General features: G+C 35.5%; 1 protein-coding gene across 11 annotated transcripts; it reads left to right on the top strand.

Moving 5' to 3' along the window:
• Nucleotides 1-2805: 2805 nt before the first annotated feature.
• LOC131229526 (uncharacterized) lies at nt 2806-10875 on the top strand. 11 transcript variants are annotated; one of them, XR_009163407.1, is made up of 7 exons: nt 2806-3284; nt 3553-3792; nt 4855-4941; nt 9070-9605; nt 9833-9884; nt 10009-10303; nt 10681-10875. XR_009163407.1 is itself a non-coding variant. In XM_058225514.1 (4 exons), exons 1-3 carry the CDS (start codon nt 2978-2980, stop codon nt 4908-4910), a joined length of 504 nt encoding a protein of 167 aa, XP_058081497.1. In that variant the 5' UTR covers nt 2806-2977; the 3' UTR covers nt 4911-4941; nt 9070-9782. The 11 variants fall into 11 exon arrangements, 3 of the variants coding, with proteins under 3 accessions (XP_058081497.1, XP_058081498.1, XP_058081496.1); XR_009163406.1 differs by lacking the exon at nt 9833-9884 and having other exon boundaries at nt 2806-3259; nt 10049-10303; XR_009163408.1 differs by lacking the exon at nt 9833-9884 and having other exon boundaries at nt 9184-9605; nt 10049-10303.
• The last annotated feature ends 1091 nt before the right edge of the window (nt 10876-11966 follow it).

Below are 11966 nucleotides of genomic sequence, written 5' to 3'. Positions count from 1 at the left end.
AGGAACCTACGGAACGGTACGGAGTAGGATACGGGCCTTACACTAATAATTATTTTTTAATAGATTTCAGTGGTTTAATTGTACATATTTGTATCTAAGATTATTTTTTAACAATTGATTGAATGCAAAAAGAAAATTTATTTTGTTTTTACATCAAATGAGTGGAATTTTTATTTTTATTTTTTAATTTAAAACTAATATTTAAATGATTTGTAATATCATATGAAAAAGAATATTGAGAGTTTAAAAAATTTAACAATGTTTAAGAAAAAAAAATTAGATTTTGAAAAAATAAAAATCGTGATTTAATAAAAATCTATTTTGTGGGAACAAAAAAGAATATTAAATAAAGTTGATAAATTTGAAAAAAAATAAAGCATTTGATTTTGAGAAAAAAAATAATATCCTGAAAAAGAAAATTAAAAATATTTAAAAAAAATGTGAAAATTTTCACAATGTTGAAAAATGAAAATATTTTTAAAAAGAAAATGAGAGTTTGAAATATGAAAAAATAAAATAAAATTGAGAAGTTCAATAAAAATTAACAAGTTCGAATAAAATGCTTTTAAAAAAATGGAGAAGTGAAAAAGAATTGAAAATTTTAAAATAAAACGATATTTAAAAATCAATACTTTATCAAAAAACAAACATTTTGAAACAAAAAATAAATAAGTCGAAAAATTTTGTGATTTTGAAAAATAATTGAAAATGTTTAAAATTCAAAATTAAAAGAAAAAGTTATTTATAACAACACTAAGATTTTGAAAAAATATATATAATTTTTTTTAAAAAAATGAAAAGTTGAAAACAACATCATGCTTTTGAAGAAAAAAAATCGGCATTTTGGAATTTTTGGGAAAAAAAATTAAAATTTGTGAAAATTTTAGATATTTTGAAAATAAAAATTTAGAATTTGTATTTTTATTTATTTTTTGAAATCTTTTATAATAAAAATGATATTTTGTTAAAAGTTTTCAAAGAAAAATTAGGAGTAAAAAAATATCCATTTGAAAAAAATGTTATTTTTAAATGGAAATTGAAATTTATTTATGAAAAAAAATATTTTTTAATAAATTATTAGGCACATCCATTAATTGAACATTTAACCGTTTTTGGACAATCTAATCGGTTTAGATTTAGATTGAAGAGTAAATAACTTCAAATGTTTAAATCAAATTTTACTCAAATTGTTGATTAATCTTGTATACCCAATATCTTTCTCATATGTAGCCTGATCGGGGCGAGTAACTAGTCAAATTGAGGGTATTGATCAGTAAAATATAGTAAATGGACCGGATATGTGAAATGAGCCAAATATTAAGGTCAAAATTGTGACCTATTGACCTCGTGAAAACCTAAGAATTGATGTTTGTAAGTTTTGTGGGCCCCATCATGATGTGTGTCGAACATCAACACCATGCATTTGATGTGTCCCCTTTAGGTCTTGAGATATCTCAAAAATCATCTGCATACAAAACTCAGGTGGGCCATACCATCTAAAACTATGTGAAGACATCTTAAAAAATATAAAAGCATTTGGTGGGGCCCACATGAGTTTTGGATGCGGCTGAAACTTGGTCTGACCCCTCGTGCAAGTGGGACACGCATAATGAGTGGGTTGGATATATGAATCACATTTAGGCAGGCCCAATATATATGATTATGAATGTTTTAAGGAAACCCATCTTCACTCCATTTAGGTGAGTTACTCATTACCCTTAGCATACTGAGTAAACTCTATGTGGTCCACCATTATTTATTTATTTTATCCACTCCATTCATCCATGTTAACAGATAATTTGAAGTCTAAGGAACAAAAAGAAAGCATATCCAAAGCTCAAGCGAACTACACCACAGGAAATAATGTGATTGAACCTTTGCCATTGAAAAATTCTTGGAAGCCATAGAAGTTTTGGATCAAGCAAATGTTTGTGTTTTCTCTTCATTCATATCTTTTTGATATTATGAACAGGTTGGATGGCAAATCAACATTACTATGGGCCCAAGGAAGGTATCAACTATGGAAATCATTATTCCACACTGCTTCATGTGGCATGGTTCACTTGAGCTTTGGATTTATCGAAAATTTGGGATCAACCCATACTGTTCATCCATTTTTCGAGATCATTTTAGAAAATTATCCAAAAAACATATCCAGAGATTAAATGGACCACACCACAAATACCAGCCGGGGTGATGACTTTCACCGTTAAAAAATTTGTAGGCCCACCATAACGTTTATTTTCCACCCAGTCGGTTCAAAGGTCACAAAGACCTGGATGAAGAGGAAAAAATCCAAAACTTCCATGACCGTGAAAAGGGTTTCAATGGTAGACGTTCAATCTCCCCATGCTTTCGATCGCGTGGTCCATTTGATAGCGGTCCATTTGATAGTTAGATCTGTCTTAATTTTTTGGCTCAAGCCTTACGACGAGCTCGCCATATGGATAGACAGTTTGGATATAACACATACCTCATGAAAGGGCCCACAAAACTTGCTGACGTCACCCGCCCCCTCTTTCAAGGGCGCGGATTGGCCACTGACAAGTTGAGTAGGGAGACGGCTACTGAAGTGACGTCACCAAGTTCTTTGGGCCCCACCATGATGTATGTTTTGTATCCACGCCGTCCATCCATCTGGAGAGATCATTTTAGCGTAAGATCCAAAGAATGAGTGACATCCAAAGCTCTAGTGGACCCCACCAGAGAAAATAGTGGGGAGAGTGACACCACCGTTAAAAACTTCTAAGTTTTGGCGCCCTAACCAACCCCTCTCATCCGCCTCTCTCTCTCTCTCTCCGCCTCTCCCTCTCCCTCTCCCTCCGTCTCTCCTTCTCTCTCTCTCTCTCTCTCTCTCTCTCTCTCTCTCTCTCTGCGCCTGAGTTTAGAGAAGTCGTTGGATCTAAGACTGTTGTGGGTGAAAGTAATTATAGTGGCGAATCTGTGTTGTTGTTTCCTGTCAGCAATAGTAGCAGGGATGCCGGATCTGAATGGAAAGGGTGTCTGGTGGTGTGCTCACAAGGGTTCCGATGGAGATGGGCTTCAGCAAAGGCGGCGATGGCTGAAGAAAATGCAAAGAGCGAGATTGTGGGCCGCGAATGGGATCTCAGAGACGAAAATGATGGCGGATCTGAGTGTTGGTCTAGCAGAGCAGTGTCTGAGACAGGGTTTTGCCGGATTTGCAGGTGACGGCTGGTGTGGCTGCGGTGGTGATGTGGAAACGTGGTGGTGCTTGTGATGAGAATGATGGAGATGAATGGTGTGGATCAAAGGCCCCAAATCGGGTGCTCTAATACCTTGACACACCTAATTCCTTTTTTGAATGTTTTCTAATATGGAACATCCACTTCGTTGTCAGGCATTCTGACTCGAAATTGCAGGCTTCTTTCTTTTGCTTTGCATTACTAACTGTTGCTGGAGAGTCTATAAAATTAGTTGAAGCCAATGTTAGTTTGTGCTTGCAACTGTTCCGAAGTATATTTTATTTTGTACTCTAGATTGCTGTGTATTTGACTTTCTTTTGTTAATCTTATGCATATATTGTATCTTCAGGCCACGGGGGTGCTCGAGCTGCAGAGTATGTTAAACAACATTATCTTACGCCACACATGCATGAAAGTGGTGGTATGGATATAGAGAATAGCACTTTACCAAGCATGATTTTTCTCAAGCAAGGTAGGAGTAGCCGCCACGTGGACCAGACACTCCACTGTCTCTCAAGTTTGAGGTTGAAGCAGCAAGGTGCACCACCTTCTCCAACATGTATTTATGGTCCAATCCATGAATTTTCAGGTCACCCTCATGCTGAAGTTGTGTTGATATGTTCCATTGAATTGAACTGCAATAATACTAATTTAATAAGATAGCCCCAGTCAGCTCTGTTCATGATGAGGGACTAGCCCCCAAATTGCAACTACTATCAAGTCCAACATGAAACGCACAAAATTGAAATTTTGATTGTCATTGCAAGTTAAAAAAGGCACTAGCTCACTTCATTAATTTCCTCTAATAATGAATTGAATGAATTATAATTCAATTCAATCAAGCATCCAAAACACTTTTGAGTGAAACCAACCTGTCATACGGTTGGCATTAACGCCTGATCTTGATAAACAAAGGGCATGAGATCAGTGTACAAAACTGCATGGAACAAATATGATAAGAAAATGGAAAAAAGGAAAGAACAGAAAGGGCCAAATGATACCAATTCGCTTGTATGTTTACCAGAAATTCAAAGTTGTGATGCATATGTTTTCACAGTCCGTCACTCAACTGGTGGTCACTAATCACTATGTTTTTGTCATTCCTAAATATGATAAAATCATCTCTGATCTGGTCAATATACTGTTGAACCAAAGAGCAGGGAAACAAACTTTAGATATCCACAAGGACATCTTGCCTTAAAGATGAAAAGGAAGGCATCAGCAGCTCATATTGGTTAAAATAATTGCACCCAGCCAACGGATGCATTACACGGGTTCCCAACTGAAAACGGGTGAAAACCTGTGCAGCACGCCAGCACCTGATTCAGTGCATGCCCATAAAGTACAAAACCAAATCAGACCTCTAACATGAATATCAAGAGTCTTGGATTACCAGAGCAACCAGAAATTCACCATCACCACCTACACTTCCACTTGTGTTGTAAGCTCTCTCTCTCTCTCCCTCCCTCCCTTCCTCTCTCTTTCATTATGGAATTTGTACAGGTGGGACCCATGGTTTTGTGATCCCTTTCTAATTCAGGAACTGTTGAGTTTTATTAAGTCTGGATATCCACTGAAGATCATTTGGGATTGAATGGTATCTTCTGTGATGCCTTAGATTGGTTGATAGTGTTATTGGATTTTGCTCCAGCTTTTTACAACGATTACAGTCAACGAACCTGCGCCCGGGCTCAAGACAATTTTTAGCTTCACTGTTCCTGATCAAAAGTCTGGCAAGGTAAGGGACTTTCTTTGCACTTTTCCTTTCATTTGTAAGTTCTAATTTCAGTGTTGTAAACTTGTAAGGAGTTATTGGTTTTTATTGTTTTTATGAACCAGAAGCACGCCTCATTTTATTTTATTTTGAAGGTTTAACTTATGTAAGGTTGTTAATTGTTAATTTGAATAGAAGTCTCCATTCATATATGTGGCCGATATGAACATTCCTAAGAAGTCAGAATTTTTTTTCCATAAATTGCAGTGTAATGTGGCTAGTCTGGTCCTTTGCAACCTTCTATTTACACTTATTTAGTATGTTTGCTTATTTTTGAGTTACTAGAATGATATGCTTTTATATTTTTGTTATTGCATGGTTAACGTTTTCCCATTTACTATACTGGAAAAGGCAGAGCATATCACATTTTCTCCTCGTGTTCCTTGTCAAATGTGAAATGATTCACAATTTCTTTCTTGGAGGGTTGCAATATCTATCATATTATGTATTATGCATTTGCTGGTACTTCTTCTTTCAGTTGCTTCAGATGCATTTTTGTTTTTGTTGCTCAGATGACTTTCCCATTTTCATGTCTACTTCATACTCTCTCAATTCCAAGAATGGTTACCATCTCCAAATGACATTCTTATAAAATGTCAGTTTTTTTAACATTCATGCTCAGTATTCCTCAAACTAAGTTGAATGTTTTGATTTGTAATGGTTGCAAACGGACACCTTTATGCTCATAGACTTGTCACACTTCATCATGTTTGCATCTAGCTTCATATTGATCTGCTTGTATGTTCCATGTCAAACCAGATCTTGGTCTTATACTACACTTTGCACTCTGACTAATGCATCCATCTTTCTCCCTTGTAGAAGCCCTCTATATGATTTCATATGCATTCCACAATGTTTCTGTCGAAGATATCAACATTACGGGAGTGTGCATGACTGTGTGGGTGTGGGTGACATGTTGTTTCAATTATATTCCATTATATTAGATTCGTTGTTTCTGAAGTAACAGTGATTAAAAAAGTAAAAAAAAGAAAAGTTGGCCATGGGGCAAGCCTATTGTGAGTGACCCACTAGCCATTTCCTCAGCCACTTCCTCAAACAAGTCTGTCACCATCGTGAATCCACATGCAACAACACAAACAAACGGAATGGTCTCCATTCAAGCATGATGTCCTCACAAGAGCACCACTGAATATCAAGCATAGAGAGCTACTAGCTTGCAATAGTTAACGTATGCATGCCTGAGCTTGTTTTTTGGCCTAGAAGAAGAAGAAAAAAGTAAAGTAAAAAACTCTCTTATATGCTAATGTTTGCTAATTCCGCATGCCTGTGGATTCATGCATATTCACACGTGGACACAAGTGCAAATATGCATCGCATGTGTGAGATTTGCACTTTTGATAAGATTGGAAATAATGCTTAGATCTCCTGCCTTAAAAAATAAGAGAATTTTACTTCTAGATGGGCTAAAATGTAAAAAGTTATTTGACAGTTTTTTATTATTATTATTCTCTTGCAATTCATTTGTTTTGATATGCTGTGGTACAAATGAGGTATGAACTAGCTAAAATGTAAAAAATTCACATGGATGATGAAACATGTAATGCATGTATGTGAGTAATTAATATTGTTCATCTTTGAATGCAAGTGTGGATGCGTGTTAAAAGGCACATCGGTTGGATCACACTACTCCATGTCTCACTGAATCTTGACCGTTCACCGGATGTGGAGTTTGTAGAAGTCATCCATTCTGCCGTAAGACATTACGGTGCATGACGGTTCCCAGTAGGTTAAATTGCAAATTATTATTAAGAGTTGGTTGGATATCTTTTATTTTTTTATAAATGTTGTTAATAGTTGGATGGATGATGAATGTATTTGCAAATGTAAATAAAAATAAAGAACTTATAATATATATATATATATGTGTGTGTGTGTGTGTGTGTTATCAATGGAGGATACCTTGTTTAGGGGGACATGAAATTTTTTAGCTTATGGTATGGTGCCCCAATATTGGTTGTATGTTACTAGTATGTAGTAGATAATACTAGGTTCAATAATAGATAATACTAGGTTCATCTTGGTGTGAAGACTCCTTTGAATGAATTAGATATAATAGTAACTTCATCCTATCAGGTTTCATTATCTACTCCAAATATACATATAGTCATCTCACCATATATAACGAGTATTTAACTTTTTCTATTTCTATGTAATTACATAGGTGATCCATCAATTCTTGCATGCATTGTGAACAAACATGGATTATTGCAAGTACATAAAGAGGGAAGAAAGCAAAACAAAGAAATAAATATGGATTCTTGCAAGTAAAAAAAAAAGAAGCAAATGCCGCTTCTTTGGGGCAAGCATGAATTGTTATTAGTGGATTAGGTACAAGGAGTTTAGATTTTAAAAAGAAAAAAAGAAATACTAATCACTGCATCTCATATTTGTGCAAACTTACAATGAATGGGTATACTCACACCCAAACAATCACCTAGACAAAGTTTCTCATGCAATTCTCATTCTAGTGGGCATAAAGGAAAATACTAATCGCTGAATTTCATAGGGGAACTCTTCTTCTTCTTTCTTATAATAATTATTAAAGGATTTCTGTTTTGAAAATGTAATTCCTGCTTTCATCATCATCATCTAAGCCTTAACCCAACACTCTTAGATTAAGCATGAATTGAAAATGACAAATCCAACAATCTTAGATTAGGCATGAATTGAAAAAATTCATTGTTGATCTTTGCCAAAGGCTGATTCCACTTAAAAATGAGTTCATCTCATTTCATTTAATAAAGATTGCTGGCTATTGAAATTATAGAAACACATGATTTCTGATACACAATTACGGTTAATCAAAATGAGATGAACTCATTTGTAAGTGACACCCAAACAGGCCTTAAGATTTAGAACCAAGAGAACAAACAGTATGCCGATGAACTGGCACATTTCTTTCCCTTTCCCTTGCAGATACAAGATTCAAACGGAGACAAGCAGGTTTTATGGAAAAAGAAAAAAAAAACAACCCATTCAATCCACTATGCACATGGTGGCAGCAAAATTTTCGAATTCATCATCTTAACGCTTTGAAAAGAGGAAGAAAATTAGACTTGATTCGATCTTCTTCCCACTCCAAACCATCCCACCATTCTTTCTCACCTATGATCTCCTTTAGAGGATTAATGGCTCTTTGGAGACTAAGTGGGAGCTTCTTTAGCTTTGGGCATCTTACCACCAGTAAGTTCTTCGAGGAAGGGAAAGCCAATGCGTGATTACAAATGCTTGTTAATTCTGGTAGGTCAATTAGACTCAAGACTTTTGAACAATCTTAGGCATGCCTCCCTAACCAAAAAAAAAAAGAAAAGGCATGCCTCCCTAACTGGAATCCTGATGTCACCTGTACCTATTACTTCTAGTCTTCTGCTGTCCTATATCACAATTTCTTCGAGATTTTGAAGCTGTAGAATCCATGTAACACTCTTCAGTTTGGCAAGAATAACATTTCTTTTACTATAGCTTGGTTTTGAGTTGAGGACAAAATGCCATGACTGCATTATGTCCATCCTTTCTTATGACCTTCATTTCACCAACCCATCAATTGCCAAACCAAGCATACAATGAAGCTAAGGAGTAGTTTGCAAGGATGAGAATTCTTTGGTTATTGTGGTTTTATTATTCAAGTTACCTCATGAATGTCATAGGCTTGTAGCCGAAGCATGTGAGAGCTCAGAAACAAGATTTAATGCATATACAACCTCAAAAAAAATTGATGCATGTTGTTTGGGAAGTGAGATTGTTTCCAAAACAACAAGATCAGAAATCTACAGTAGCAAATTCCCTTCTAAGTTATTGGTGGGCAAGGGACTTCAATTAGGTTCCTATCATGTAGGATGAGATTCTTGTCCCTCATAGAGCTACGTATTCTCAAAGTGCTACATTCCATGCACTATTTGGGTTTTCTAGTTTGTAAATCTTTTGTTGGATTGTGTACATTCTTCTAATCGCATGGGAGGTGCATTTGGTCTCTCAAAATGTTTATATCGATTTGACCATGGTAGATTCCTTCTCCATTTTAGTCACTAAATCTTAGTACTATGTGTGTACAATTTCCATTGATGGCTGCAGGTATCAGGATATTGCATCTAGGCTCATAGATCTCTCCATTATCACTTGCATGCAACTTGCAGATAAGCTCTGGAATTGGACTAACAGACTATATTTGCATTTTGCAACTTTCAGGTATCGAATCTGTTTATTTGTGGGAGGGTGAGGTAAGAATACCATGCATACTGAGTTATATCATTAACTGATATTTTATGACCAATTCAACCGTCAGATTAATGCGAATGAGCCTCAATGACATATCATATGTGCATCAGAATAGATTAATCACATATATGGTATGCTGTAAAGCTCGTTAATCTGGCTATCAAGTTTGTTTTTCCTTCTTTTTTTATGTTTAACTTCTCTTTTATATAGATTTTTTATTTTAACAAGCTCTGATTTTTCATTGTCTTTATATGAATGATGAGTTGTTGTGGGGAGCTGCTTAGCTACACAAAGCCACCAAAAACCCAGGTTATCTGAACTACATTCAAGCGAATGGTCAGACACTTGGAGCTGATGAGACTGACAATACCTTTGGTTGGGATAACAAACATGTTGGGGCAAGAATCTTAATTTACAAGATCTGATTTTTTTCTTTTTCTTTATATATATATATATATATATATATATATATTTATCTTTCATACAAAACTTCACTCTTTAACTTCTTAGTAGCTATTAGCTACCATTCAAAAAAAAAAAAAAAAAAAAAACCTTAGAATCTGACTTCATAGTACAGTAAAAGCGGTTGCACTGATTTGAATTTATTTTGCTTGTACAGTTGTATGTGCCAAGATAAAGTTCAAAATGTGAATATACAACTCATTTCTAAGGTTTCAATGGTTGATATTTTTATAAACATTTGCTGCACAGACAGTTATGTCAAATAGTGCTTTGAAAATACGGCTGATTCAAGTTTGGGTCACCGAGTTTTACTTGATTGATTTATGCATTAAGGCTACTAAGAAGTCAGTTCTCAGTCACTATCTGTGTCTAGTGTTGCAGACTCGAGGTAATAGTGAAGCTGGAAAAGAAGCTAGAGGGATTTGCATTTCTCAGACAAACACGTCATCATGCTAAACCATCTTCATGTCCCTGAAGCTGAGAGAAGTGGATTGAGTTTCAGAAGCTTTGATGCTAGTTTTGGGCTTAATGCAATCTTCACAAATGGCCCAGATACTGACAAGAGCTCTACACCTTTGTCTGAGTCATCTTAGGTGATCGAAGAGTCAGCTAAGGAGCCTTCTTCAAGGTCTGGAACTTTTTCCCGCCTATTATCACTTTTCCTATCATGTGTAGAAGAGTAGTTTTGAGCTCTTTTGGCTCATCGTATTACGAGGGATGTTTGTTCATCTTACATGGACAGTTGCAAATGCATCCCTTATCTGCATATTTTAGTGATAAATGATCTTTTAACTTCTGGTGACTTTCGAGAAGTGGTATTCTGAAAGACAAAACGTCCTGAGAATTGTAGGTTGATCATGGGTTTTGAAAGACCTGCTCAATGTCAATGTGGATGTAACTATATAATATAGGTCTTGCCGCAATTCCAATGCAAAGTATGACTATTTTCCTCTGTTTCCTAAGTACAACAGTTAAACTCACATTCATTTAATCTTGCTTGTTCAGGTTACCGCCAATCATTCCACATAAGAGGTCAAAGGACAAACTCCTTCGAGGGTAGTAAGGTCTATCATCGTCGTGACAGATAACTTTTTTGCTGGTATTGTGCTTTTATGAATGGATTAAAATAAATGATTGTATTTGATTGATTGAATGAATGATTATGCACAGGTTTATGAATGGATTAAATTGAATGATTTAGCCTCAATTGTTGAGAACTGAGGTTAAAAATTGAATTTAGCCTCAGTTGATGCTAACAGAAACTAAATCCATCTTTACCTTAGTTACCCAAACCGAGACTGCAACTCCTATGGCTAAAGGCTTTTAGCCTCGGTTGTTGAGAACTGAGGTTAAAAATAAATAGGATTCTTATTAAACAATCGTGTGAATTATTTTTTGAATGACTATCAGGTGTAATATTCAAAATAAATAAATAATATGACGATATGTTTTTTATTCACAGATATTTTAGAGATGGAACAAATCCGTCGCTAATTCCTGAACAAAACAATCGACGACGGATTTAAGGTTCGTCGCTCTCCTCATATTAGCGACGGACCTTATCCATCGCCAATATTATTAATGACATAATTCGGTGGTTTTTTTCAAATTTTTCGAATTTCAGCGACGGATTTTTTTATTTTTGCGACGGATCTTATCCGTCGGTAATATACGACGGAGAATAAACGACGGTTGTTATCCTAGGGAAAAAACGACCCAGTAAACAGCGACGGATGAAATCCGTCGTTTATTTGATTTTACAACGGATTTGGTCCGTCGCAAATCCGCGATTTTGGCGTAGTGCCAACCTAAAACATACATTATTCTCAATGTAAAAGATATAAGCATGCAATGTACATGTGATAACAAAAAGAAATGGGAAATGATAAGAGGATAATACCTGAAGAAGAATAATTGAAGCTTTTCCAAAGTTCTCAATGTGAAGATGGGTTAGCATGATGACTAAACAAACTGAAATCAAACTATCATAATTATAAATCCTATGAAAGCAATAAACTTAACTACGCCTCCATCAGACTAGGAGGTCAATCCTGATACAGGATCAATCAGAAGTATGGACATATCCTCTTAATCAACTTTTCAACAAATGACTTTAGACGATGTCCATTCACTTTGAAACATTATCATTTGTTAGATTCTTTATCTCGACGGCCCCATGAGGATAAACCTTAGTAATAGTGAAAGGGCCGGTCCAACGAGAGTGAAGTTTACCCAGAAAAAGATGTAACCGAGAATTGTATAGAAGGACTTTTTGACCGGTTATGAATGAT

The sequence above is a fragment of the Magnolia sinica genome, chromosome 16 (assembly GCF_029962835.1).
Source record: "Magnolia sinica isolate HGM2019 chromosome 16, MsV1, whole genome shotgun sequence".
NCBI lineage: Eukaryota > Viridiplantae > Streptophyta > Magnoliopsida > Magnoliales > Magnoliaceae > Magnolia > Magnolia sinica.
Note: the sequence above shows the minus strand (reverse complement) of the source record. Positions and strands in the feature narration are given on the sequence as shown.